The 24,076-nt window shown below is 39.7% G+C and overlaps 1 protein-coding gene across 1 annotated transcript; it reads right to left on the bottom strand.

Moving 5' to 3' along the window:
* Positions 1–858: 858 nt before the first annotated feature.
* On the bottom strand, positions 859–11,011 carry mier3b (mesoderm induction early response 1, family member 3 b). Its single transcript, XM_034541822.1, has 13 exons — positions 10,916–11,011; positions 10,061–10,085; positions 9,642–9,787; positions 9,268–9,390; positions 8,998–9,121; positions 7,941–8,014; positions 7,762–7,834; positions 7,293–7,441; positions 6,509–6,590; positions 5,628–5,722; positions 5,408–5,535; positions 5,135–5,289; positions 859–3,589 (listed from the first exon to the last, which is right to left on the bottom strand). The coding sequence occupies exons 1-13, from the start codon at positions 10,922–10,924 to the stop codon at positions 3,114–3,116; spliced, it is 1,659 nt and encodes a 552-aa protein (XP_034397713.1). The 5' UTR covers positions 10,925–11,011; the 3' UTR covers positions 859–3,113.
* Positions 11,012–24,076: the final 13,065 nt, after the last annotated feature.

The following is a 24,076-nucleotide window of genomic DNA, read 5'->3' as shown; positions in this document are numbered from 1 at the left end:
ATATATATATATAAAACTGCTGACGTTTCTTTTTCTTCTTTTGGATATATTTTTTTAGGAAATACTATATTACTTTTTTATATTTGACTTATTCATCATACAGTACTTCAATTAAATATTTAGCATAGTCCAAAATCACAAATTTGCCTCAGAGGTCTTTACTTTATGCTATAACTTTCTTGATTTCTGATGTTATATGACTTATCAATTAATGTTTTTTAACTACACTTAACTATGACTTTTGCCATAACATTTTTGATGGCATACTATACATTTACTTTTTGACATTGTTTAACAGAAATACAAACTTTCAATCCGATCCCAAAGTAATTGTATGAATAATCATGTAGCGGGTTTCAGTCATATTGGCGTTTACTTTAAGTTCGTAGACTTAACACATAACTCGGTACTCATCCAATCTGATATGAATCCAAAGAGTTTTCTAACCTCTTCTGTGTGTCGATAAAGAACATGCGGTCATCTCTGCACCTTTTCCAGAGCTTTATTTCTGGATCTGTACACAAGGTATTAAAGTACAACAGAAATACAAAATAATGTTTAACCCCAAAAAAACAAAAAACTCAATGCTTATGTACAATTCTTATAAACAATAAAGATAGCTTTTTGAACATTTGTCAGTGAAGTTTTTGATTGTCTATATTTCTGGATATACATTTTATAAGTTTTTTTATTCACAAAAGTGTTTTTGTATTCATCAAAGGACTCGAGTTCTCTTTTCCAAAACCACAACTGCTATATTTGTTTTTCCTTTTTAAACTTCAAAACACAATACAAAATATAAAATAAATTTGTTTGGTGCTTTCTTGCACGCGCACACACACACACACACACACACACACACACACACACACACACACACACACACACACACACACACACACGCAAACGCACACACACACACACGTCTCATACCGGAGATATCAATAAAATATCACATTTTCGAGAGTTCACAGGGTGGTGAAAAACCTACTTCTACTACTTAATGGCCTTTACATTCGGACAGTTTTTCTGAGTCTTTGTACAAACCACAGGTGAAATAAATATCACTGCACTGCTAAAGCTAGAAGAGCTTTGAGGACCTACTGCATTATGCACATTGCATTAAAAAGAGACACTAGCTCTCCACATACTTAGGGCAGCAGCCATCCCTTTAGCGTCAAGACAAATATAGATATGAAAAAGATGAAAGAAAAAAAAGAAAAAGAAAGAAGGATGCGCATTTTTTACACATGGCTTCAAGTTTTGAAGGCAAAATTGCAACATTGAGTAATATCAATAAGTCTTCAGGTAAAGCCGTTTTCAGTGGTTACCACTGGGGGAACGGACACAGCTGGCATGCGTGTTTCAGCTGTCCGAGGGGATCGTGACTTTCCAAAGAGAGAAACTAAATTCAAACACCAAGTCAACTGAAAATGCAAAACCCCAAATATCTGTACATATCTACAAATTATTGCCTTTTGACAAGAAATCAAATTAAAACCTTTGTATCAACATAGATTCACAAGTGTAAGAGGTCAGTTCATAGACTTTTTAAAGGCTATTTGCTAATTATTTACATGAAATGCAGAAGTGAATATCTTCTCCGATGCTGGGCTTGGAAAATTAATTAGTTGATAAAAACGTGATGGTTTCGAAGCATGAATCCGGTCTGTACACACGTAATGGTAAATTACTACATCTATGGACAAGACAAACATGATGTACCCCTGAAACAAACTAATTATTCATAGCACAATGCATAGATAAATTAAGTAAACACTACTACTGCATCCTATCGACCCGCAAAACCTTTAAAAATTCACAATTCTGGACTTCAGTCAAGAGACAACCGCTCCGTTTCTGCTACTAGACTCCAAGGAACTGTTGACTAGATTATACAAGGCATTCTCTAGTCAATACAGGTTAGGCAGAGATTGAAAAAAAAAAAATAATCTAAGTGGCTTTAAATAAAGATATAATACTGCTAACAGCTTGCTAAGTGGGCTGAAAATGGCATGACTTGATTTAAGAGCATATTCGGACATTATTTTTTACTACAAATAAAAAGGACACACACACATACACAAACAGCTAATCTTGCATTAGAGTAGCATGATTTAAGGGATTAAACTAAAGCGGACTAAAAAGGGATATGTAATAAATACACACTTTACAACCCCTTATGTCAAAGTTTATATGACTATTCATTTAACTAATATCTGTATTGTAATATTGCTGTTGTGGTTTGTTTCTCTGACCGATCCCTTTTTAGAGCGGCAGGAACTTGATATCCAAATGTAAAACCCGGTGACACCCATGATGTTACTCTGCACAGGTATTCTTCATTAGCCGTTTAAAAATGTTACAAACTATGAATCAGAGAATTTTAAAAAAGTGGGTTTGACTAAATTAACTTTTTTTTTTAAGTTTAGCTATTTTGAAAAAGTAGACAAGCAGACCAACCGAAGACAAGCTTTCACAGGAGAACATTTGAAGCCAGATACACTAAACTGGAAGGCCTCAGCAGCTGACGCCACCACACTCCAAGCTCATCTCCATGCTAGTGTTGCTCTTCATACAAGCTCTAGCAAGGTGTATTTGGGGGACTAATGCAGCCATTTGGGTTACTAAAAAGTACCTGTAAACAAAACTTTAAGTGTAAAAAGTACCACTTCAAAACAACAAAGACAAGCAACTAAATACTGAGAATAGGAGGCAGAAAATTGAGCCACTTTTGGCAGATGAAAAGAATGGCAGGATAACATACTGTAGCTCTAAGATGTGAGGAAGTAAGATACACAACTCTCCTACTGCAGCCTCTGGGCCCCTCCGTACATGGACGTTAGACATCTCAAGACCGCGAAACGAGAATAAAATAAATGGCTATAGACTCTTGAGAGAAATCAAGATTTTAGTTCTATATGATAGACATCACTGATGTCATAGTACACAAACAAATTGAAAACAAACAAAAAAAAGTAAATATATATATATATATATATATATACACATATATAATATTTCTTTAACAAATTGGATTCTCCAGTGAGGTCAGTCTTTTGTACAAGTGGGATAAGGGGTTTCAAAAAGGGAAGAACGCGAGATGAGGAAGATCACTCTGACTGAAGTGCTGCAGTGTGCTGTGTGTGGTGCCGCGCGTGTGCTCCCAGAAACCCATTGGGCTCGCCGCTGCCGGCCAAACTCCCGAAGTCTGTGACAGACACTGCCATTTTGGCGCCAGTGATCCGGTGGTGGTGCGTTGTTGTCCGTCGTGCTTCGAAGTCCACGCCGAGGTTACCCACCGACACGTCATTGATAAAGGAGTCAGGCAGGGCCAGCTTGAGTCTCTTGGAGGGCCGCTCGCAGTCCTTGTTGACGCACACCCCTCCGAGCTGGCCAAGATCGGAGTGGTAGAAGCCGGCGTCGAGCATGTTGAGGCAGTCGGGGTCTGCGCCATTGGAAGGGAAACCGAGGGAGTCGTCATGGTTCAGGGAGCCACGATGGAGACTTTCCAGTGGCGGAAAACTGTAGGAGTCTATGCAACCAACATCTGTGGGGTTGCACACCGTGGCTACAGTGTTACTCAAAGCTGCAAAGAGACAGAACATTAAATATTGTAGAACTGGAGGGAATAAGAGACTCGGGTCAAGAAACATGCCGATTGAGGCTCTCTATCATATGCTGGTCAGTCCTTACACTATTGAGAATAGTTTTGAATATAGATGACAAAGTTAAATATGTACAATTTCTTTTAATGGTATACAGATCCACTGCACCCCTAATAATATGCCATTAGAAATGTCATAATACTATTATAAAGTGTGCCATAAAACTGTTAAACATGTCATATTGTAGTATGCCATTAAAATGCTTAAAACAAATAAGTCATAGTATGTCCAGGAAAAATGAGAATGTGCTTTAAGAATGTCATAAAAAAACTAAAAAAAAAACTAGTCCTAATATAGTATGCCATAAAGTCATGCCATATAGCCGGGTTATTCAAATACAATTCAGTGACGTCAGTTTCCTCACGCAGCAGTCCCGACCATCACAATACTGTCTAATTTGAAGCTATGATTTAGTCCCATATGTATTGAAGTAGCCAACAGCTGTATGTAGTCAACAAATAAAGAAAGTTCAATTGAATAATATCTGAACAATACTTATTACTACAAATTCAACTGGATTAATACTAAATACACTAAAAATTTAACTGAATTGTCCTGCATCTTTAAATTGATTTAATTCAGGTGCAAAGTGATGTCAATCAAAAGAGTCCCGATATCATATTCACATTTGTGTGCCGTTACTGTCGTTGTTGAAACCACTCGTTTCAGCTCTATTCTCATCCGTTTACAATCATTGTTGGACAGTGAATTAGTGTGTTTCTGATCATATTGGGCTCTCTTTTCTGTGCCTTCATTTTGGACAAAAGATGTGTGCTTTGTGTAGTAGTGCCACTTCACATCGCTGCTTTTAAATCTCCACGGTCTTTGAAAATGAGACACTGGTTTTCAACTGTCCGTGTGAAGGATGAAGATGTATGAGTTTGTCCATTCTTGGCTAAAGACGCTGGGTTAAGCTGTCCACGGTTCCCTAATTTATTCAAACGTCACGTGAAATAACTACTCTGACTCACATACTTCTCAGACTGTTGGTCTCTCTCCCGTGTGTGTGTGTGCGTGCGTGTGTGTGTGTATATATCACACTCGAGTCAAAAGCGACGCTTATTGGAATACACACGGCTGAGTAGCATCCCGGTGTACAACGGTTGGTATTTCCTGGACTGCTGAGCGAGTGCCGTAAGGCTAGAAAAGCTGTGCAGGTTAAAACAGAAGCACACCGTAAAGATTTTATAAATCTCAAAGATCTATCAGTTAAAGATCTAGGCCCTTTGTGTGGTCGCAGTGATCTTTAACCGCCAAGTTCTAAATCGGTTCATTCCTAAAATGATTAATAGGACAGATGACAACTCAAAAACAAAAACATATAGCATATCAGAAAAAAGTCAAAGTATAGTGTGACATGGAAATATGTCAAAAAGTCATAGCATAGTATGCCATTAAAATGTAATACTATAGTTTGTCATAACAACATTCAGTGTAGTGTGCAGAACTCAAGTCCCACTACTGACCTGTGAGGTCGCTGGCTGTGATGGAGTTAAGCAGGCTGAGCTGTTGGTCTGTGGTGGTCTCCAGTCTTCCTCCTCCACCTGCTCCTGAACACACAGAGGAGGAACTATCCACTGCCAGGCCCTCCGCTTCATCCACCAGCCTGTCCATCAGGTCACTGGATACAGAGAATCATGTTCAATTGTGGGTTTCTTCTAAATTACATTTTTTCAGAGCTCACAGTACGAAGTATAATCAAAAAGAAGGGAAAAAAAGATTTTTCTTCTGCCACTTACGTTACACCAGGATAGCTGCTGTACTTTTTCTTCCCAAATCTATTCTGCTGCACAAAGAAGTCAAAGCGCTCCGACTTTTTCCACATGTAGTAAAATGCCACACATTCAGCTACTGTTCGTGTTGTGACCTGAGTGTGGGGTGGGGAGTCATTCATTAATTATGTGCATGTACATTTTCATTGTATAAAACATTTTCTTTTAATCATGAAATAAGACTCACTTTATGTTTCTGTATGAGGTGAAAATTCTTGTCATACATCTGTAGTGCGTGCTCAAAGTTCTTGCATTCCTCCTCTGACCACGGAGGTGACTTTTCTGAAATGAAAGCAGAAAAAATATATTTTTGTTGCACAATTACAAAATGTAAACGAAAAAGGTAGACAACCACGAAAAGGTAGACCAACCACGAAAATGTTAAGCACAGGACTGAACCTTGCATCACTCCAAAGATTATCAAAGTTATCAAATATTGAAATTCTTGCCACGTTTACAACATGAAAAATTCGCCCGAAGCCAAGTTCACGAAAGCCAATCAGCGTTGAGACGCTCCGCCCGTCGTCACCGACGTCGTGCCGTTGGTGAATCTAACGGGATGCTGCTGCTCTAGTAGCGCTGGAAGCGGCAGTTATTCAGACGTAGTCGGTGACATTCACCGAGCTGTGTGAGCCCACAGGTGATGTTATGAACCCAGACAGGGCGTTAGATGTTCCGACGTTTGTGGAACCAAAACAAGTACAAAGCAGAACTAGTGGTTATTTCTTCCATGGCGGAAATGATAACCGTTTCCATGGAGTAAAGCCACAGAGATAAGCCATGCACCCTCTAAGGCGCGATTGAAACGAATAAACCACAACTTGTCGGGCGAGTAAAGCTTTTGGTGTGATCGCAGCATCAGGCAATTAAAATACACCATTTTGGCAAAGACATGCAGGGAGCCAAGTTTGACAGAATGAGTGCAAAGTTATGCAACAGCTAAAACAAAAAAATATTTTTGACTGTGCCCATAACAAAATTAAGTACCGCCAACATACCAATTACATTGTCATGTCATAAATCACAGGTTGTACGTGCGTCCACTAGACAACGGTTTCCCGTGCTTACCTTTTGAGGACTTTACACGGATGCAGTGTCTCTCAAGTGCTTCGCGGATGTTGTAGTTGCACTTGTCAAGCTCATACAAAGCCTGAGTGGAAAGAGTGGATTGGTCAAGAATGGACTATTGGCTAAATTAAGCACATGCAACTTAGAAACAATCTGAAGAATTCACATCACAATTGCCACAGTATACAATAGGGGTGCCACAATTACAATTAAAAGTTGATTGAAATGAGCTTTCGATTTAAACCTAACCAGTCAAAAATAGGGCTGGTAATTCTCAGAGTATTTATGTTCCCCTCCACCCCTGCCTACTTGCACACGTCTGAATCAAACAACCCTTCATAGATGACACCGAGTATCTTACCTGTCAGAGATGAATGAGGAACAGAGCTGGGAATTCCCAACAAGTCATTGAGAGAAAAACGAGTTTGTAGGCAATTCTACACCATAGGCAACCCCATCCTACATGACAAATGTGGCAGGACATAATCGGAGCATCATAAACCAAAAGATTTGACTGACTCAACTGCCCCAGGATCTGCTGGCTTGCTGCAGGTGAGGAAACTCATGCTGTTGAGTTCTTAAAAAGTAAAAGACAGGCACAAAAAACTATGTGTTGATCTTTACGAGTGAAGACACGATAGTTTAACAATGGCAACGCCTTCAGTGATGAAAAACCTTCAAATTGAAAGTCAAATCAAATTGTGACACCCCTAGAATGGTAAATGACCAATGATGTACATTGGTCATCAACATGAAAGGATTGATAAATAAATACATGACATACCTGCTCATTATCTCGAACATGCATCCATGGTTTGTCACATCCCGTCTTTTCATTTGTAGTCCGTGACAACACGTCACACAGGAAAGTCCTAACCTTGTTTTCTGGCAATTTACTTGGGCTCCATAATAACTCGTCTTCATCCTCATAAACTGCAAAATAATAAGATTAGTCACCTTATGTATATTAGAGGGATGTATGAATACCAATTCTGGGTGCGATATCGTTTACTCCAATTCTTCTACTACTACCATGATACCACTGCACGATAACTTGATGGTAATGTGACGTTAACCTCTCGTCAGTTGAGCCTGAAAAGCTACTCAGTTGCAATATACTAAAATGCAAGTACTTGTAATTGGTCTGAAATAAGATGTATTGGTGCATCCCTAGTATCTTGTCTTTATAGAAACATTGAAAGCAATCACATTAAAAGAACATGTCAGAATCACATGCTGAAAAAACAGGTCACCTTTCTCCCCATCTTTGTAGTGACAGAGACCAGAAGGAACCTCGGCTTGATACTGTGATCCCACCATTATTTCCTATGATAGAAATCAAAACACAAAACAGAGCAGGTTAGCAAACCAGTGGCGACTCAACTTAAAACATTTCTCCCTCTTTTAATGTGTTCCAAAATGTTCCAGTTACCTTTCTGGAGTCTTCTGGGCTTGGGCCATCTTCATCACACTCTGACTCTTTATCACCATCAGAGATAGCGTTGGCTGACAAAATGATAAATGACATATAAATAACTTGAATTGATGTACAGAATTGAAAAGACACGTCCTGTTTTCCTCGGTCCAATGCATTACCTACCAAACTAAACTCTGCTAAATTATGAATCGGGACAAGGCCCAGGGGGTTGGTTGAAACGCGGCGATCGCAGCCGCCAACCATCCCTGACGGGGGCAGGTAACGAGAGGCCCAAGTGACAAAGGCTGCTAGCGCCTTTGGGAATCCCTGTCTGGAAGTACCAAGGACAGAGCAACAGGGGAAAGCAAGGTTGAGGCCCGAGCGGCCAGAGGCCTACAGGGGCACCGAACAATACAAACCCTGCAGACCCAGATCCAAATGAAATGCCTCCCCTCATACAACTCTGGACTAAACTAAAACAATAACACAATTTATAATGCGACGAAGGATCCGCAGGGACCCTGTTAATCGATAATAATACAACAAGTGTTCCTAATGTAGTACTCTGCAAATCTTTAAGAAAAGGCACGCTATCTTCTTTGAGTGCAGTGGATTCTTATTTAATTTTTTGTCTTGTCGAGCTAAAACGAGTAGTCCATCGACAACAATCATCAGTTCAGTTTAATAGTTTATTCATGTTTAGGTCATTTTTCAAGCAAATATGCCAACCGTTCACTAATCGCAGCTTCTGATTAATGAGATTTACGGCAAATATTGGTCTTATGTGAAAGAAAACGGAATAACTTTAGTAATGATTGTTGATCAGACAAGATTTTAATTGTGATTGGAAACGTCACTATAATCTGACATTTAAAAGACCAAACCATTAATAGATTTGTGAAAATAGGGAGGAATTAATATATTATTAATTATTCAATCAATAATTGTTGCAAACCTAATGTCCTGAATCTGCAAAAGGTAGCTTTTTTTCTAATTATTACATGGCACTGTATGAGCTTTAAACCTGCAAAGCTACAGACAGGAAATACTTTTTCTGGCGTGAGCCACTTACATCGAAGTGTTCTAGGGAAGAAATCTGTAGCTTCATGGGAGGTGACTGAAGGGGTCAGATCATCAGCTGAGGACTGGGTCTCCTCCTCATAGTCTCCAGAAAGCAGGTCTTTAGCTATTTCCTCCTTCAAAGAAAGAACGAATAATATATTGTATACTGGGGCAGACCAACAGGGATATTTTTAATTACATATTAAAGAAAATGTAATTTATATATTATCCCTCCCCCGCCCCCCAGATATCTATTCACTACATAACAGCAGTTATTTACCTTGTCCAGAGTCATGTCAGGCAGCTCATCAGTCAGATCTCCAGAGGAGCTGTCTATACTGGAGCCTGCTGAGGCCTCGTAGCGATAGATGGCCAAAAGTTCCTCCAAAGGCATGTTTCCCTCCTACAAAAACAGATGCAAAATGTGTAAAAAAATAAATATAAAAAATAGACTCTTAGACATTCACCAAGAGACAACTTATTAATGCAATTATTAAAATGTGCATATACATGTAGATCTTAGTTGACCTTTATTAACTGTAACGGCTTCCCCTGATCAGCATAAAGGTAACAAGCTATGATCAGTGACAATACAGGGTCAACATGTGTAGCCCTGCTGGATTAAGGACATAATTTGTGCACATATTAGTTTACCTTTTCTAGATCTGCAATCTCCGAGCTGAAATTCCTGCCTCCCTCCTGAGACTCTTCCTCCTCAAGAGTCCTCTCGTCATCATACTCATGAACTAACATTTCTGCTGTTGGGTCAAAGTCATGGTCCTCCGACGATAAAGAGCCAACTGAGTGAGAAAGAGAATCCTAAATGTTTCAAATCTTAAGAGAACAAATTAACTTTATTTTAACTCTACACGTTGAAGATGCACACTTGTAGATACATTCACATAGTTACGATATTGCAATGAGAAAAGCAATGCATTTAGTCCATTTGATCTGACAAAATATATGACTAATAAAACTTAAACTTGACAATTAAGTTATGCAAATATGTGTCATTCAAATAGATACATTCAATTAAGTAGATCATAGTATGTGTATATTGGTCATCTTCTTACCTGGACTCGAACTCCCTAGGGAAGCCTGCAGAATAAAAAAAAAAACCAGAGCATACTTTAAATGAGTGAAACAGTTGACACATGGGTTCAACTGAGATGCCGGCACTTTAACCAAACAACAAGCTGAAGGAAACAAGGCCTTTAATAATTTGTATGACGACCACCGAGAATAGTTACCGCTAACGATGTCGTTCCCTCAAAAAAGATTGCTAATAAAACGTTAGCCGTGGTTGAACGCTCAAAACCGGGGACAACTGCGAGCGAAACGCATCTTAAAACCCTGGAATTAAAACGACGCCTTTGGGAAGAGACGGTCGAAGTATACAAAATAAATAGAGGGATATCTTGAGGGGTACGCAATGTCTGCTACAGTTACAGTCCGCTAGCCAGCGAGCTAACCGTAAAGATTTCCGTTCACGTTATGCACCGAGAAATGTAAACACTAATTCCGTTTGCTTTGAACTGTCACTCGACAGAGTGAGATGATATCTACAGTATTTATTCTGCTAATTTAGCACGACCGGAAGAAACACATTTCCATTCACAACAAACACGATATAATCTGTTATTTTCTTTAACTAGCAAGCTAACGTAAAATTTACGTATCAATTTACACAGCCGCTACACCGGAGCAGCTGAGCGAGCGAGGCGCAGCGGCCTTGTAGTGAAGGATCAGTCCAGACATTCAAGCATTTTATAGAGGAATAAAAATGACAATTATGACATGAAACACGCCGTACAGAAGGAAAAAACTAGTATGTCTTCAATCGATAACATATAAATTAAAAATACAACAGACAAGACTTAGAAATATCGATTTAAGATCGATCGCTTCTCCCCTGTTTTCCCTCTTACCTCCGCCATATTGGTACCTTTAGCTAATGGGCTCGTTCTAGCGCAGTACCCGGATCAGCGCTCTGAACCAATCAGAGGTCCAGGTGACCGTTCTAGTCGTGACGACGTTCAAACTGACCACTGATCAGAATAACGGCAATCGTTTATAAACGGTAACGTAGGGTTAAAAATAAGAAACACAAATGCAAAATGTAATTGCCAACGGAACAACATAAATCGTATTGTGTTGTTGAGCCTCTCACACAATGACACATTACCACATCATTCCAAGGATGTTCCCTGGACATCCCAGCTGATTTCCTGCTCGCCTCAATATTGTTAATGGCAGCTATGGCATTTAAAAAGATCGGTTTTATAATCATTATATATTTGACTTTGCATATAACCGTAAGAGCTTTTAATTGTGCCCACAGTGCCCTTAAATTGAACTCGTGATGTTTTTAGTTATATTAGTGCATATTGTAATGTTTCTGTTGCATCATGTTTGTTTCACATATAGACTATTTCACATAAAGCTGTCATTTTCACACACACACACACAGACACACACACACACACACACACACACACACACACACACACCATACAGTCTCATCATCTCTCTTGTTCAAACACAGTGGCCAAGGTTTTCTAATATTGTTGTGAACCTTTTTCTACTAAAAGTTCTGTCCACCAGAGTACTCAAAAATGTCCATTTAATAATATTTGTACTCTCTTTAAGGCAAGGGTTTTTATATCAAATAATAATTTGGACGAAATAAAATGATGTACAGTGATCTTTTTCAGAAGTAAATTTGAAAAATAGTGTTGTTTGGTGAACAGGCCAGCAGAGGGCAAAAGAACCCTTTGTGTGACTACTTTATTGAGATCCGCTCCATCTTTCCTTCCTCTTCCTTCCTTGCCTGTTTTGAATGACTGTGAATCCTCAACATATTTGATCATATAACATAAAAACAGGCAACGGTAAAGGACAGAATCAGAATGACATTCATTTATTGTCCAAGTACGTTGCACATACAAGGAATTTGACTCGGTGAAAGGTGCATAACAACAAACATAGAATAAAACCATAAAATAATATAAAATACAAATAGAATACAAACAATAAACATAGTGCAATATGGATAAATATGGTAAATAACAAACAGATAACAGTACTTTAGAACAAGTAAATAGTATATAATAAAAGTGGCAAGTGTATTTTCATAAGAAAAGAAAAGATGTGCAAGGGCGTTGGAGGAAGTTGTCCTGGGGATGTAAGAGTCAGTGGGGGTCTCGGGCTTTGTTGATGAACCCGACTGCAACTGGAAAGAAACGGTTCTTGTGTCGTGAGGTCTTGGTCCTGATGGACCGCAGCCTGCTGCCAGAGGGAAGGGACTCGAACAGTTTGAGCTGGAGGCGAACAGGTCATGGAGGGAAGGCAGATTGCAGCCAATCACCCTCTGAGCAGAGCGGATGATGCCCTGCAGTTTGCCCTTGTCCTCGGCGGTGGCTGCAGCGTACCAGACGCTGATGGAGGAGCAGAGGGTGGACTCAATGATGGCGGTGTAGAAGTGCACCATCATTGTTCTTTGGCAGGTTGAACTTCTTCAGCTGCCTCAGGTAGAGCATCCTCTGCTCAGCCTTCTGCTTCGCATATCTTTTACCCCACATTTGTTTTGAACTTGTCCTGTCTATTAAGTTACATGTGTGACAGGCAGCTGAAGGCTTTTTATTGTGCACAGGGAGCACCATTCTGGTCTGTCTTTTAAAAAGGCATTACACAATATTTTCTGTTGGTCCAGTTTGGGCATTCAGCTCACTGTTAAATGAGGTGAGTCCTGTTGCTAGATGAGGAATGATGATGTCTCATATACAACAACACAAATGCATACATTAAAGGTTGTTAATCTTTTTCAAAACCATTTATTATTATTAATCAATTATTATTATTAATTAATCAAGTCACATTGTCATTCCTGCTCGTCTACCTGCTTGCGCACAATAACATTGCAAGTGATCCTGCTGAATCAGTTTGCTCCTCTTCCGTGAACACATCTTTATGTTGTGATGGAGACGAGACAGAATGTATAACTATCTGCTATGCTGACTCATGTGTTGTGGGTGTCTGTTAAACTACATCAAAGAGTCAAGGCTGTTGTTGTTTACTTATTTGTCCCATTCAATTTGTCATTGGGATCATATTTCTCTCTAAACTTGTCGCAACATGTAAACACTTCTGTGTTTGGGAAACAGAATCCCCCGTAAGGCGTAGGAAGGACCGCGTGGGCTTCGTTTGGATCATTCTGCAAACAAATGCGTCACTGAGTTCAGACAGTTCAGAGGCACATCCAGCCACACATCTGTTAACTTATTACCTGGGATGAATTAGATTAAAAGTACCCAAACAAAAGTAGTTGTTCTTCTTCTAACAAGAGCAGTTATTACGACCTGTCTCTCATCTGCAGCTGAATTATGATTACCAAAGTCTTTTGAAAGCCCATTAAAAGCTTACTTTAATAGAACAATGTAATCAGGAAAACGTGGGTCCTCATCATGAGCGAAGCTGCCAGGTCAACAAGTTATCCTCTGACGTAGATTATGGAGAAGAGGGTGACAGAGGGTCACGATCCATTGTTACAGTGTGAAACGGATGTGGCTGATTAACACTGGTCCACACCTACTCCAGTTTTGCGATTGTCCAGCAACTGCCCACTCAGCTGATGTGCCATTAGAGGGAAACCTATTTTAATAAAACTACTAAACTCTTCATAATTATCAATTATATTTCAGCTCAAATGGACACATCAGTTGCATATTATTAATTCTAATTTGTAGGATACGTCATCTCAGAATATTGCACTTAATGAACTGCAGGCCTTGAAAACATTTGTTTTTTGATTTATTGTTATATGTTGAGGATAATTAATCCTGCATCACTGCACAAACAACGGCGTGGAAAGGCCTTTGTTTAACAACTCTTTTCTGTAGAGTGGTATTCGCTGTTTTTCTGCACACTAAGACTGGTTGGAAAAAGGGATCATACACAGTTATATGATGTTGGGCATCGGATCAAAAACTTCAACAATCAAATTATATATATTTTTAACAAAAAATAAAAATGTATGTAATCCAATGCACATTCATAACACATCTGTCTAATATAATGCAAACACAGGTGGAGTGAATGTATGCACACACTTTGCTTCAGTAATCACAGAGCGTAATCAGACGTTTCAATATATAAAACTAAACTTCAGATTTCATGTTAAATAGCCACGCTGGTATGATAATTCAATAAAGCATGGTAAACCACATGCAACAACAGTGCATTATGGAGTGTTTGCTGTGTGCTTCACAAATTTGGAAGCCACTATAAAGTACTCAATCCACCAGGTGGCAATGTGTGACAGCTGTGGGTTCTTCATGACTCAGCTTTAGCATTTTCCATTCACCCTGGGCGCCAAACACCCTCAGTCAGGCTGCAACAATGACTGTGTGAACGCCAACTGCCTGTTGCGTTGATATTCTAGGGTGAATCATGTAAAACTCCAACATGTGCAGTGACATAGATTTGTGTCTGTTTATGAGGAAAGTGTTTATCCGCACATGCAGGTCACTAAACAGTCAGCAGCTGCGGATCGAGCCTTGCAGTGTCAACAGACCTTTCTGAAGGACTTTGCCGGTTTAAAGTTTATACGATTGATGAGTAATAGAAACAAGCTTTTGCACGTTCTGTAAGATGATACTACGGATAATATTATGACATGTAGCGACTAGAGATGCAACTAAACAATTGGCAGCTACAAAATCCGCTCCGTCAACAATAATTTCAGGTTTGAGTTTACATTGATGATGACCACCAAATACAGGCTGCTACACTTCATGGGAATTTCTGCAAATGCTCAAAAGCTATACATCTATGCTATGCATCTATACATTTCAATCTTTTAAGGAAGAATGAAGGGAGGGGCTTTTGCATGATAAGTGTCTGCAATAGTGAATTAAATCACATCATCTTATCATTAGCAGATCTTTGATAATGTAAGTTACAGTTTATATATTATATTATTATATATTAACAAAGAGTACATTATTAGTATTATTAATATTGATAGGTTTAAACTCCTCCCAACTCAGACATTAATGTATTTACTTATAGATAATCTATGAATATGAGATCATATAATTGTCTGGTCAGCGACGAGAGAAGCATGAAATATGGTGTGTTACATAATAAACCTAACACGGTGAGCAAATGTACTGTGTTGCGCATATTGATCAAATTGGGCAGAGACATTAAAAGCCATAGTGATTGTGCATTACACGTAAAATCTATAAGGGTGTTACAGTCAGAAAAGGTATTGACTATGAATTCCAGGTCAGTGCGGCTGTAAAATAACAACATGTGCCACACTGTTTCTGCAAGATTTGAAGATGTTTATTAAATAATACTGAATGCCGGCCACTGACCTACTGTCACAGTATTATTAATCATCACACAGGCTCACTAAATAATTAACAAACATTATTTTGAAAATTGAATGACTATTCACCTGGTAGCAGGCCTATGGGGACCAATGGGGTTGGGGGGACTAAAGCACACCCTCTTTAGCATACCCTCAAAGCTACACATTATAACCAAATAACTGTTTTGCAGCATACAAAAATACCACTTTTTACATTATAACAATTGTGCACCGTTGACATTTGTGTTAAATGTCTAAGGCTTGTCTTGTGATGGTCTGTGTGCGTGTCATATTTGTGTGTTGTGCATCTTGCAATCGAATGGAGTACTCCTTTTACAGACAGGCGGACAGGTTATGTGAAGTCGAGGTTATACAGGGCATTAGTCCCCTGGGCTTCTTTGTGGCTCTGATTATATACATCCAAAATGTAGTTAGTCGAGCAGCTGTAGGCCACCATCATATAGAGTTTATAGAGTAATCAGGGACAGGTGATACATAACCTAAAACTTTCCTGTGAGCCTGGAATGAACTTACAATGACATCCTTCAGACTCTAAGTACACTATCCCAGAGCGTAACATGATTGAGGGATTATTGATCAAATCAGCCATCGACATTACTTTAATCGAATGCAGCCATTATGAGCTGGTAAAATTCTTCAGGCTGTTGGGGATCTGTCATGTCTCCTCAGGTGCTGCAGCGGTGGGTGAGTTCAGGGCCATGCAATAACCAAGACTCTGTGTATTAGCAGTGCTCCCTCTCTCCCCGGCCCCCACTGAGCTCTACTTCACAGCACAGCAGAGTCCACCTTTAACTGATGTGTGACTTAATGAGACAGAAGAAGGGATGGGCAGACAGACAGATAGATGAATAGAACATATCAATGTATTTATCGATATTTTAGGTATAGTAGGTTTTAAGCCAGCCTACTACACTGTTTATCCGTACACAGACGGTTTAAAAGGTTGGAAATGTTGCACAAATCCTGCAGTGAAAACTTGGCAGTTAAGCTCGAAACACTGAGCAGTGAGAGTTCACTTCAAGGCGGAGTAACAGTGAGTGGGCACTGCAATTTCCTCTCTTTCTGTAGTCAGACGCACTATCTAGTCGTGTAGGTGTTTGTATATATCCGTCACTTGCGTCATGAAGTGGTCTCACATATTTTATACGAGATTACCTCTTGGAATGACTTGCTTTCAACAGCAGCTGTGGAAATGCCCATATTTGTGAAGATGACGCAGAGTAAACACTTTAAAGGTGTTTTGTAAGAATTTCCAATACTTGTATGAATGGGCTAAGATACTGGATCTCAGTACGCAACGTACTGAGATCCAGAGGGGTTTGTTTCCAGCAGTAACAAATCTATATGATGTCTCTTTTTTACGGGACTACTTGAAAGTATTCCTTCCGATGCATATTTTCTAAATCATATCCCCCACATGAGACGCTACCAAAGCCTGTGAGAATGTAGTAACATCACTCAAACATTACTCAACACTGGTGGCAATTCTCAGAGCCATTTATCGCAACAGCATAAGTAAAGGTCTTAAGTTTAGGCAGGAAGTGCTGCTCCAAAGCGCCTTTGATTTTAATTATTGTGCAGAATATGCAAAGTGGTGAGCAACGTACCAAATGTGAAGGATAGAGGAAACAGCTGTGTTGTCATGGATAAGAGGCTCCTCGTGACGAGACATGTGGGTGATTCTGTCTCCATGGTAACCTATATTCTACCACAGGAACAGAGAACAGGAGACGTAGAGGCTGAAAACTTGGGAAATTCTCACATTTTATGAGCACACATGAATTTGGATGTCACACATCCGACGCCCCTTTCTTACAGAGACATTCTCTGTACAATGGACCGCTTTCCATCTTGACCTCCTACACATTGGCTCTCAAAATAATGAAAGCAAAAGAGGATGGTGTTTCTATTAATAAGTGATGCAACAGTTACTGCATCACAAATTGCCAATCATCTCTTGTTTAATTGTCAGAGTCGACGAGATCAAATGATTAAATGTCATACAGAACATTGGCTGAACAAGACTTGTAAAGTGTGTCATTGCTGATGTCTTTAGTTTTTAAAATGTAAAATCTGTACATCATCCACAGACATTTTCATTCTTGTTTGGTCGAAGTCCTGTCTTCTGACTCAGCCTGGGAGTTGTGAATTTGTGGAGATGAAGAGAACTAACTAACTAATTTACTAATGAAAGAAATGAGGTCTGACAATGACTTTTAGTGATGAACTCACAGGGCATGTTCACCCGGTGCTGCAGTTCCCCTCAGCTCTGCAGAGCTCTTTAGGAATCGTCCAGCTCATCTACGGCCTTTAGGTTCCTTTTTTTGGTATTTGGTCAAAACGAGAACATAAAGTGATCATTTACAGAATAGGATTTGGTCCTTGAAAGAAAAATATTTGTTATCAAAACAGTTATTGTCTTTAATGGAAGCAGCATAATTTGAACATTGTGTTCAATTCCTTAAGTTAGTCATATAATATAGGACTGTGAATGTACTAGCAGTGACATCAGAACGACTGTTAGCACCATGCGGCTCAACCCAAGTTAAGGGCAGAGAACAGAGGAACCTGTGCGGACCGTCTTGCACGACTTTGAAGTGCTGTACTTGTATCACTCCCCCAGGACGTATTCCTACAATTACAATTTCAAAGAGGGAGATTTTTCTTTACAGAAAAGTTTGCTTTACAAGCAGCAAACACAAATATTGGCCAGATTCATTAAATATGTTTCTGTTTGCAGTTCTATTCATTCAATATATCCTATTTTTCTGTTTAGTGCATCCTGCTACTTATCTCATGCTCGTCAACAATTTTGACAAAAAAAACAAAAAAAAGGAAGTTACTTGAATAAACCGGGACTGCCATGTGTATGAAATAAAAATGTTTCCACATAAAGCTTTTGTATGTGTGTGCTGTTCTATATATGCATGCTCACAGGCTAATGAGAGTACACTGACAAATTAGATTCAAATAATTTAGGAGGGAGTTGAACTGAGAATATGATGAGTGCCGGTTGACAGTAACCTTTGATGCCTGGCTATCTGGTTCGGCATCTCTTTGTAAATTAAGTTATGATTAAAGGATGAAAGCCAAGCGGTTATCCCCTGTGCCTCTCAGCTGGGGGAGATCGTCTTCTTTCATTGTTTCACTCACAGAGATGTCGGATGGGGGTACGATTATACAGTGCAGATATCAGACTGTTATATGACAAAATATCTCCACTTCTTTGTCACCTTTTAAAAGAGTTTGTATTTTAAAATTTATAAAACTGCAAAGAGGAAGACAACGGAAAGAAATTACAAAGGAATGTTTTTTTCTAAAACATTAACTCCCAGGACAGCGGCTCCAAATGTGTGAGAATATAACCAGTGAGTATCTCTGAACAATTCAGACTGTGGAGAACCAAGAGAACATACCAAGGAGCCAATTGAGAAAACATATCCAGCAACGCTATTCTATTTTTAAAAGAGGCAACTCATTGATAACTCTCTAGAATGGAGACTTTGTAGTTACAATGTTACACAATGTTCAAAATGTGTGACCTCCTCCTGAGTTTTCTAATCCTGGCTTTATCATCGCTCTATTTTTGAGGGCACCATTGGGAGAGCGCAGGTGGTTTGATAAGAAAAGGAAATAGGCGTATGGAAATCTCTGGTGGAGTAGCATTTAGTGTTACATTACGTAATAGCTCAGTTTTCGAAGCTGTGCAGTAACTTGGCCTACATATTTCCATTGCCTAAAATTCGACACTATCCCCATCTCCTTTCTACCAAATAGAGAATACAATTATGTTTGAAATGGCTGTTTTTCCAGGAAAAATCATTCCCATTTATTTGAGAACTAGGCTCCAGCAGCCACAGAAAAGAGGCAGATAGGAGAGGCAGTTCCTCATCCACAAAGGATACAAAACAGGCACAAAGCACATTATTATATCCACAACAGACTAAATATAGTGCCTGTGTGACATCCTGAAACCAAAGACGTAGCTGCAAAACTTCCATCCTCCTTGTTATTCTGATCAGTTTTGAAATGTTTGATTGTTTTCTGTTTGCTTCATCATTTTGTTGACTGTAATTTGTTTTTGTTCTTTCCAGCAACGTTTTGCTTTGATTAAATCTTATAACCCTGCTTTAGACAGTAAACCAGGATATATGCAATAGCATATTCGACTACACATCAATATTGTCAGCATCTATTGCACCTGCAGATGAGGATCTAAATAACCAAGCAAAAAACAATCTTTACATTCACATAATGTCGTGAACATGGTTTGACTCGCTCATGTTCAAACATCATGTATAACCCTGCCGTAGCTTTAAGTTCCACACAAAGGCCGTTTGAGGGAAAGTGTTCCAACATGTGGTTCCTGCAGCAGTAACGGGACGTGCTTCGCTCACCTCTCTGCCCTCTGATTCACAAGCACCTCGCTCCCTAACCTGGGTGGTGGCTGACTTTCACAGCATTGTTCCAGACCTCCCATACTCCGCCATTTTGTTTCCTGTGCAGGAAAGGAAGTCCTGCCTGCAGCTGTTCCCAGTGCTGTGACCTAAACACACACACACACACGCACCGACACACACACACACACACACACACACACACACACACACACAATATGCACACATCCTCTTCCTTCATGCTTTCCCTCAGCCTGAGTTCAGGATGCCCCTCTCTGATGTGAAGATGACCCCCAGGGATGATGGGAAGAAGCCGAGAGCACGTCTGCCTTCCTTTCCAAGACAAAGACGTACGTGAGATTCACGTGTGCAAAAAGTGTTCAAGGATATTGCAACACACAGGTAATTTTGTACAGGCTCAAGCACGAGAAATATCTGCTGCCACTGTAATATAACAGAATAGATTTAACATGAAACACATTCTTGTACTAATCGGACAAAATCATTTTCAGGGTTTGTCGATTTTCTTCGGTTGCGTCAACGTGTAATTTATCCTGCACCTTGTCAAGATCACTACCAATCTTTTCACGCCGGTAGCCTTGTCTTTGTTGCTCACATAATGTTGTGGGAATGTAAGCAAATCTGTGATTCTCGCTCACAGATCTTCATGTGAAGGCAATTACACAACCGTGAGAATGACCCCACTCCAATTGAGAGAGTGATGCCCTCATGTCGGCATATTCTTGACAATGGATGTTGATATTCTTTGGGCAGCAACAATTACATCACAGATAATACAATTGGTCTAGACATCTTATCTATGGTGGCCCTCTTGCCGGTTTTTGTGTCAGTGCAGTGATTCTCATAATCCCTGGACCTTTGTGCAGGGATAGAAAAGGGCTTCCAGACTCTTGAGCAGATTGAATGCTCAACATACCACCCATTGCCCATCTGCTGCATATTATCACTCATGTAACGTGCACTCCAGCAACAAGTCAGTTGGAAATTGCTCACAGTGGGATGGAGCCGAGTGGAACACATTTCCATGCTTGAATGTCATATTGATGATTGCACCGCAATTGGTCGTCATTTGGCCCATTTTTCCCAAGGTCGCAGGTGACTGCAGCTTGTCTCTGAAAACATTGGGTGAGAGGCAGGGAAATACCCTGGGCTTGGTGGGAGTCCATTAGGCCGAACATACGCCCTCTCATTTACCTGTGGGCAATTTACACTGCAAATCTTGTGTGTGGGAGGAAACTGAAAGATTCGATGGGAACCCATGAAAACGCGTGGAGAAGCATGAGATATTTTACATTTGATTCGTACATCGTTTTAATTAAATTAAATTTCATATATTTTTAATGTTAAGTAACACTGGCATTATTCTTTCCTTGAATAATATGTAGGATTACTCTCGTTCTAGGGAAAAGCTGTAGAAACCAATGTATCTATATTAGCAAATAGGGGATTCAATGTTATAGTGCATATACCTAAAGAACATTTATAATGTAACTATATGTAGAACCCTCAGCTGGATATTAGTTTGTGTGATTGATTACAATTAATAATTCTAAAGTCCCTTTACTCTTTCCACAGTCCCTTGTACACACAAAACATGTACACTATCCATACACACAATAAATATATAGGTGCACACACCCATAATGTGCACATGAGCCCCTTTGTACTCCACACGGAGGTCTTGATGTACGAAACAGAGCATAAATACTGCACACCCAATCTTCACAGTTGAACTTGACTGGGAGATGAGTTTAAAGTGAGGAAAGGGTGGAACCTTCAGAGTGGAGGAGGTGTGATGGCATCCTTCCTTAAAGGAAGCATATGGATGGTTGAAGAGAGGAAGCCATCTTCCTGGGAGGGTAAAACAAAGAACATGGAGAGGAAGTCTCATTAATTGCAGGAATGTGAGAGCTTTATTTGCACTTTAAAGGCACTTCTTCTTTTTGGAAGGCATGCTTGAGGAATATTAAATACCTTGAGGCAAGTTTTCTCTGTGATATGGAACAGAAAAGTGAATAGTCTTTTGATTACCTTGGTCTCTGGTTAAATTGGAAAATTCAGTAAACCATTGTGCTCTTAGAGAGTGTCTTTGTTGCAGTTCAAACATCTATAATCTGAGCAAAAAGGGCTTCTTTTTGTGATGTATTTGTTCTATTAAAGTGAATACATTTGGTCAGATTTGGGAAAAAAGTATGCGAGCAGAAGGTAACAGGAGATGATTGATCATTTTAAAAGCAAATTACCTCTCAGACAAAGTGTCACCTCAATATTGTTACCAGCTATATAAAATTCTCACATAAGCGTAATCTTATGTAACACAGTCTGAATTCACTAGCTGTAATAGTCCAAGGACCGGGACATGTTGTTAAAGAGATGCATTGGTGTGTGGTGATTCCAAAATAATAACTTGTTTATTGACAAACAATGGAGAACATCACAACTGCATATTTCAGACAATTCATATTAAACATATGGCAGTTAAAATGAGGACAATGTGGGGGAGTTTTCTTTTTTCATAGTCTCTAAAGGAGGCTGGATTAGCTTCATAGTTGCAATAACTGCAGTTGAGCACGGGGGGCACCATCCACCCACACAGGACATCTATATGATCCGTTTGTGACTCACTTAGAGAGAGAGAGAGAGAGAGACAGAGAGAGAGAGAGAGAGAGAGGGGGAGAGAGAGGGGGAGAGGGAGAGGGTTATATCTCGCTCGAGAGCAAGCAAGTTTGGTGAATCATCGATGGGATCCCATGAACACACAGGCTGGTAAAGCTTCGCCCACAACAAGATCGGAGGAAGCCTCACCCTCAGGGTGATTAGGTGAGAGCCAGGGAACTTACTCTGGGACGGGAACATCCACCTCTGCAGTAGAAAATCTGGACATCTGGATTTGAAAAGGTGTGCAGGAAGCTGTGGTCTCTCCTGTCAAGCAGCACCGGAATTGCTCCCTGATTACCGTAGATCACATGAAGGCTGCAGCCCATTGCCAGTTCAGAGTCATTACAAATACAAATCAATGCAGGGAGCTTTGTCTGAGTACCACTGGTTCACTGGTGAAAACAAAAAATAAATAAAAAATTCTGTGAAAACTAAACACTTATTACCTACATGACCACATTTCTGGAATACTCCAATAATTCTGCGAGGCGTATGCTGATTATTCACACTTGTGTGGGAATGTCTCTGTGAATGTGCCTTGGCTTGCACAACCACTTTATGTGTGAATGTGTAGTTTTTTCACACACCTGTGTACGTCTCTGTAGCAAGAATGTGTAAAAACCACACATTTCATTTCCATCTTTTGCCAAATTTAATGACAGAGGGAGTGGGAGAGGAATGACATCTTAAAATAGATTATTCAACAGGAGCATGAAGCAGGAAACAGCAGCACAGAAGTAAATGCAATGTAGGTATTGATACCCTCCAGTTTTTTAAATGAGCCTCAGGTGTTATAGGATAATCGAAATTGCATTTCATTGAATAAGAGGAGGGAAAGTGACATGAATACGGTCAGAGGTGTCAAGGCTGAAGAATGTTGAACCGCCTGCTTTAACAGGAAGTGTGCATCCTCCTCTGATTCATAAGTTCTTGCTTCTGCTGCACATGTAAATATGAACGCGGGGGCGATTTCAAGCACAGCGTCACAGTTTTCATCAGAGCTCACAGAAGGACTTAAAGAGGCCGCAGCACAGTACAGGAAGTAGTGAAGCACAGGAAGACAGCTGCACAATTAAATATTGAGGTAACACAGTGTCCTCAAAGTAGGTCTTATGTTAGATTTAAATATATTTTGAGTTTGCCATTGCTGACAATGTTCAGCTTATTTTACTAAAGGTCTGTTGTGTTTTTTTGTTATTCCTGTATTTCCTCTACAGTAAAAGGAACTTTAGGAAATGCACTATTTTTGGCCATCCAACAAGTTTCATCTTGCTGCACAGATATTCATCTTGCTGTATGATTACCCTATCTTTAAGCAACAGTTAGCCTCATTTATAAGTGACAAAAAAGCGGTTTTATTTACAGTTTGAATATTGCATTGCCTAAAGAAATGGCCAAACATTTTTTGACTCTTGGATGGTTAATTGGATGGGAAAAATGACACAAAAACTGGGAATGGGAAGAATTTAGCATCCAATTATTGTTATTCAGGCTTTAGGGGCATATGTCTCTGCCATGATGCATTGGATGAGAGGATTAGATACCTTGTTGCCAGTACATCATACTCAGTACATCAATCTGAGATTCACATTTACACCTTTGGGAAATTCAGAGTC

Source organism: Cyclopterus lumpus, chromosome 9 (assembly GCF_009769545.1).
Source record: "Cyclopterus lumpus isolate fCycLum1 chromosome 9, fCycLum1.pri, whole genome shotgun sequence".
In the NCBI taxonomy this organism is placed as follows: Eukaryota; Metazoa; Chordata; class Actinopteri; order Perciformes; family Cyclopteridae; genus Cyclopterus; species Cyclopterus lumpus.
Note: the sequence above shows the minus strand (reverse complement) of the source record. Positions and strands in the feature narration are given on the sequence as shown.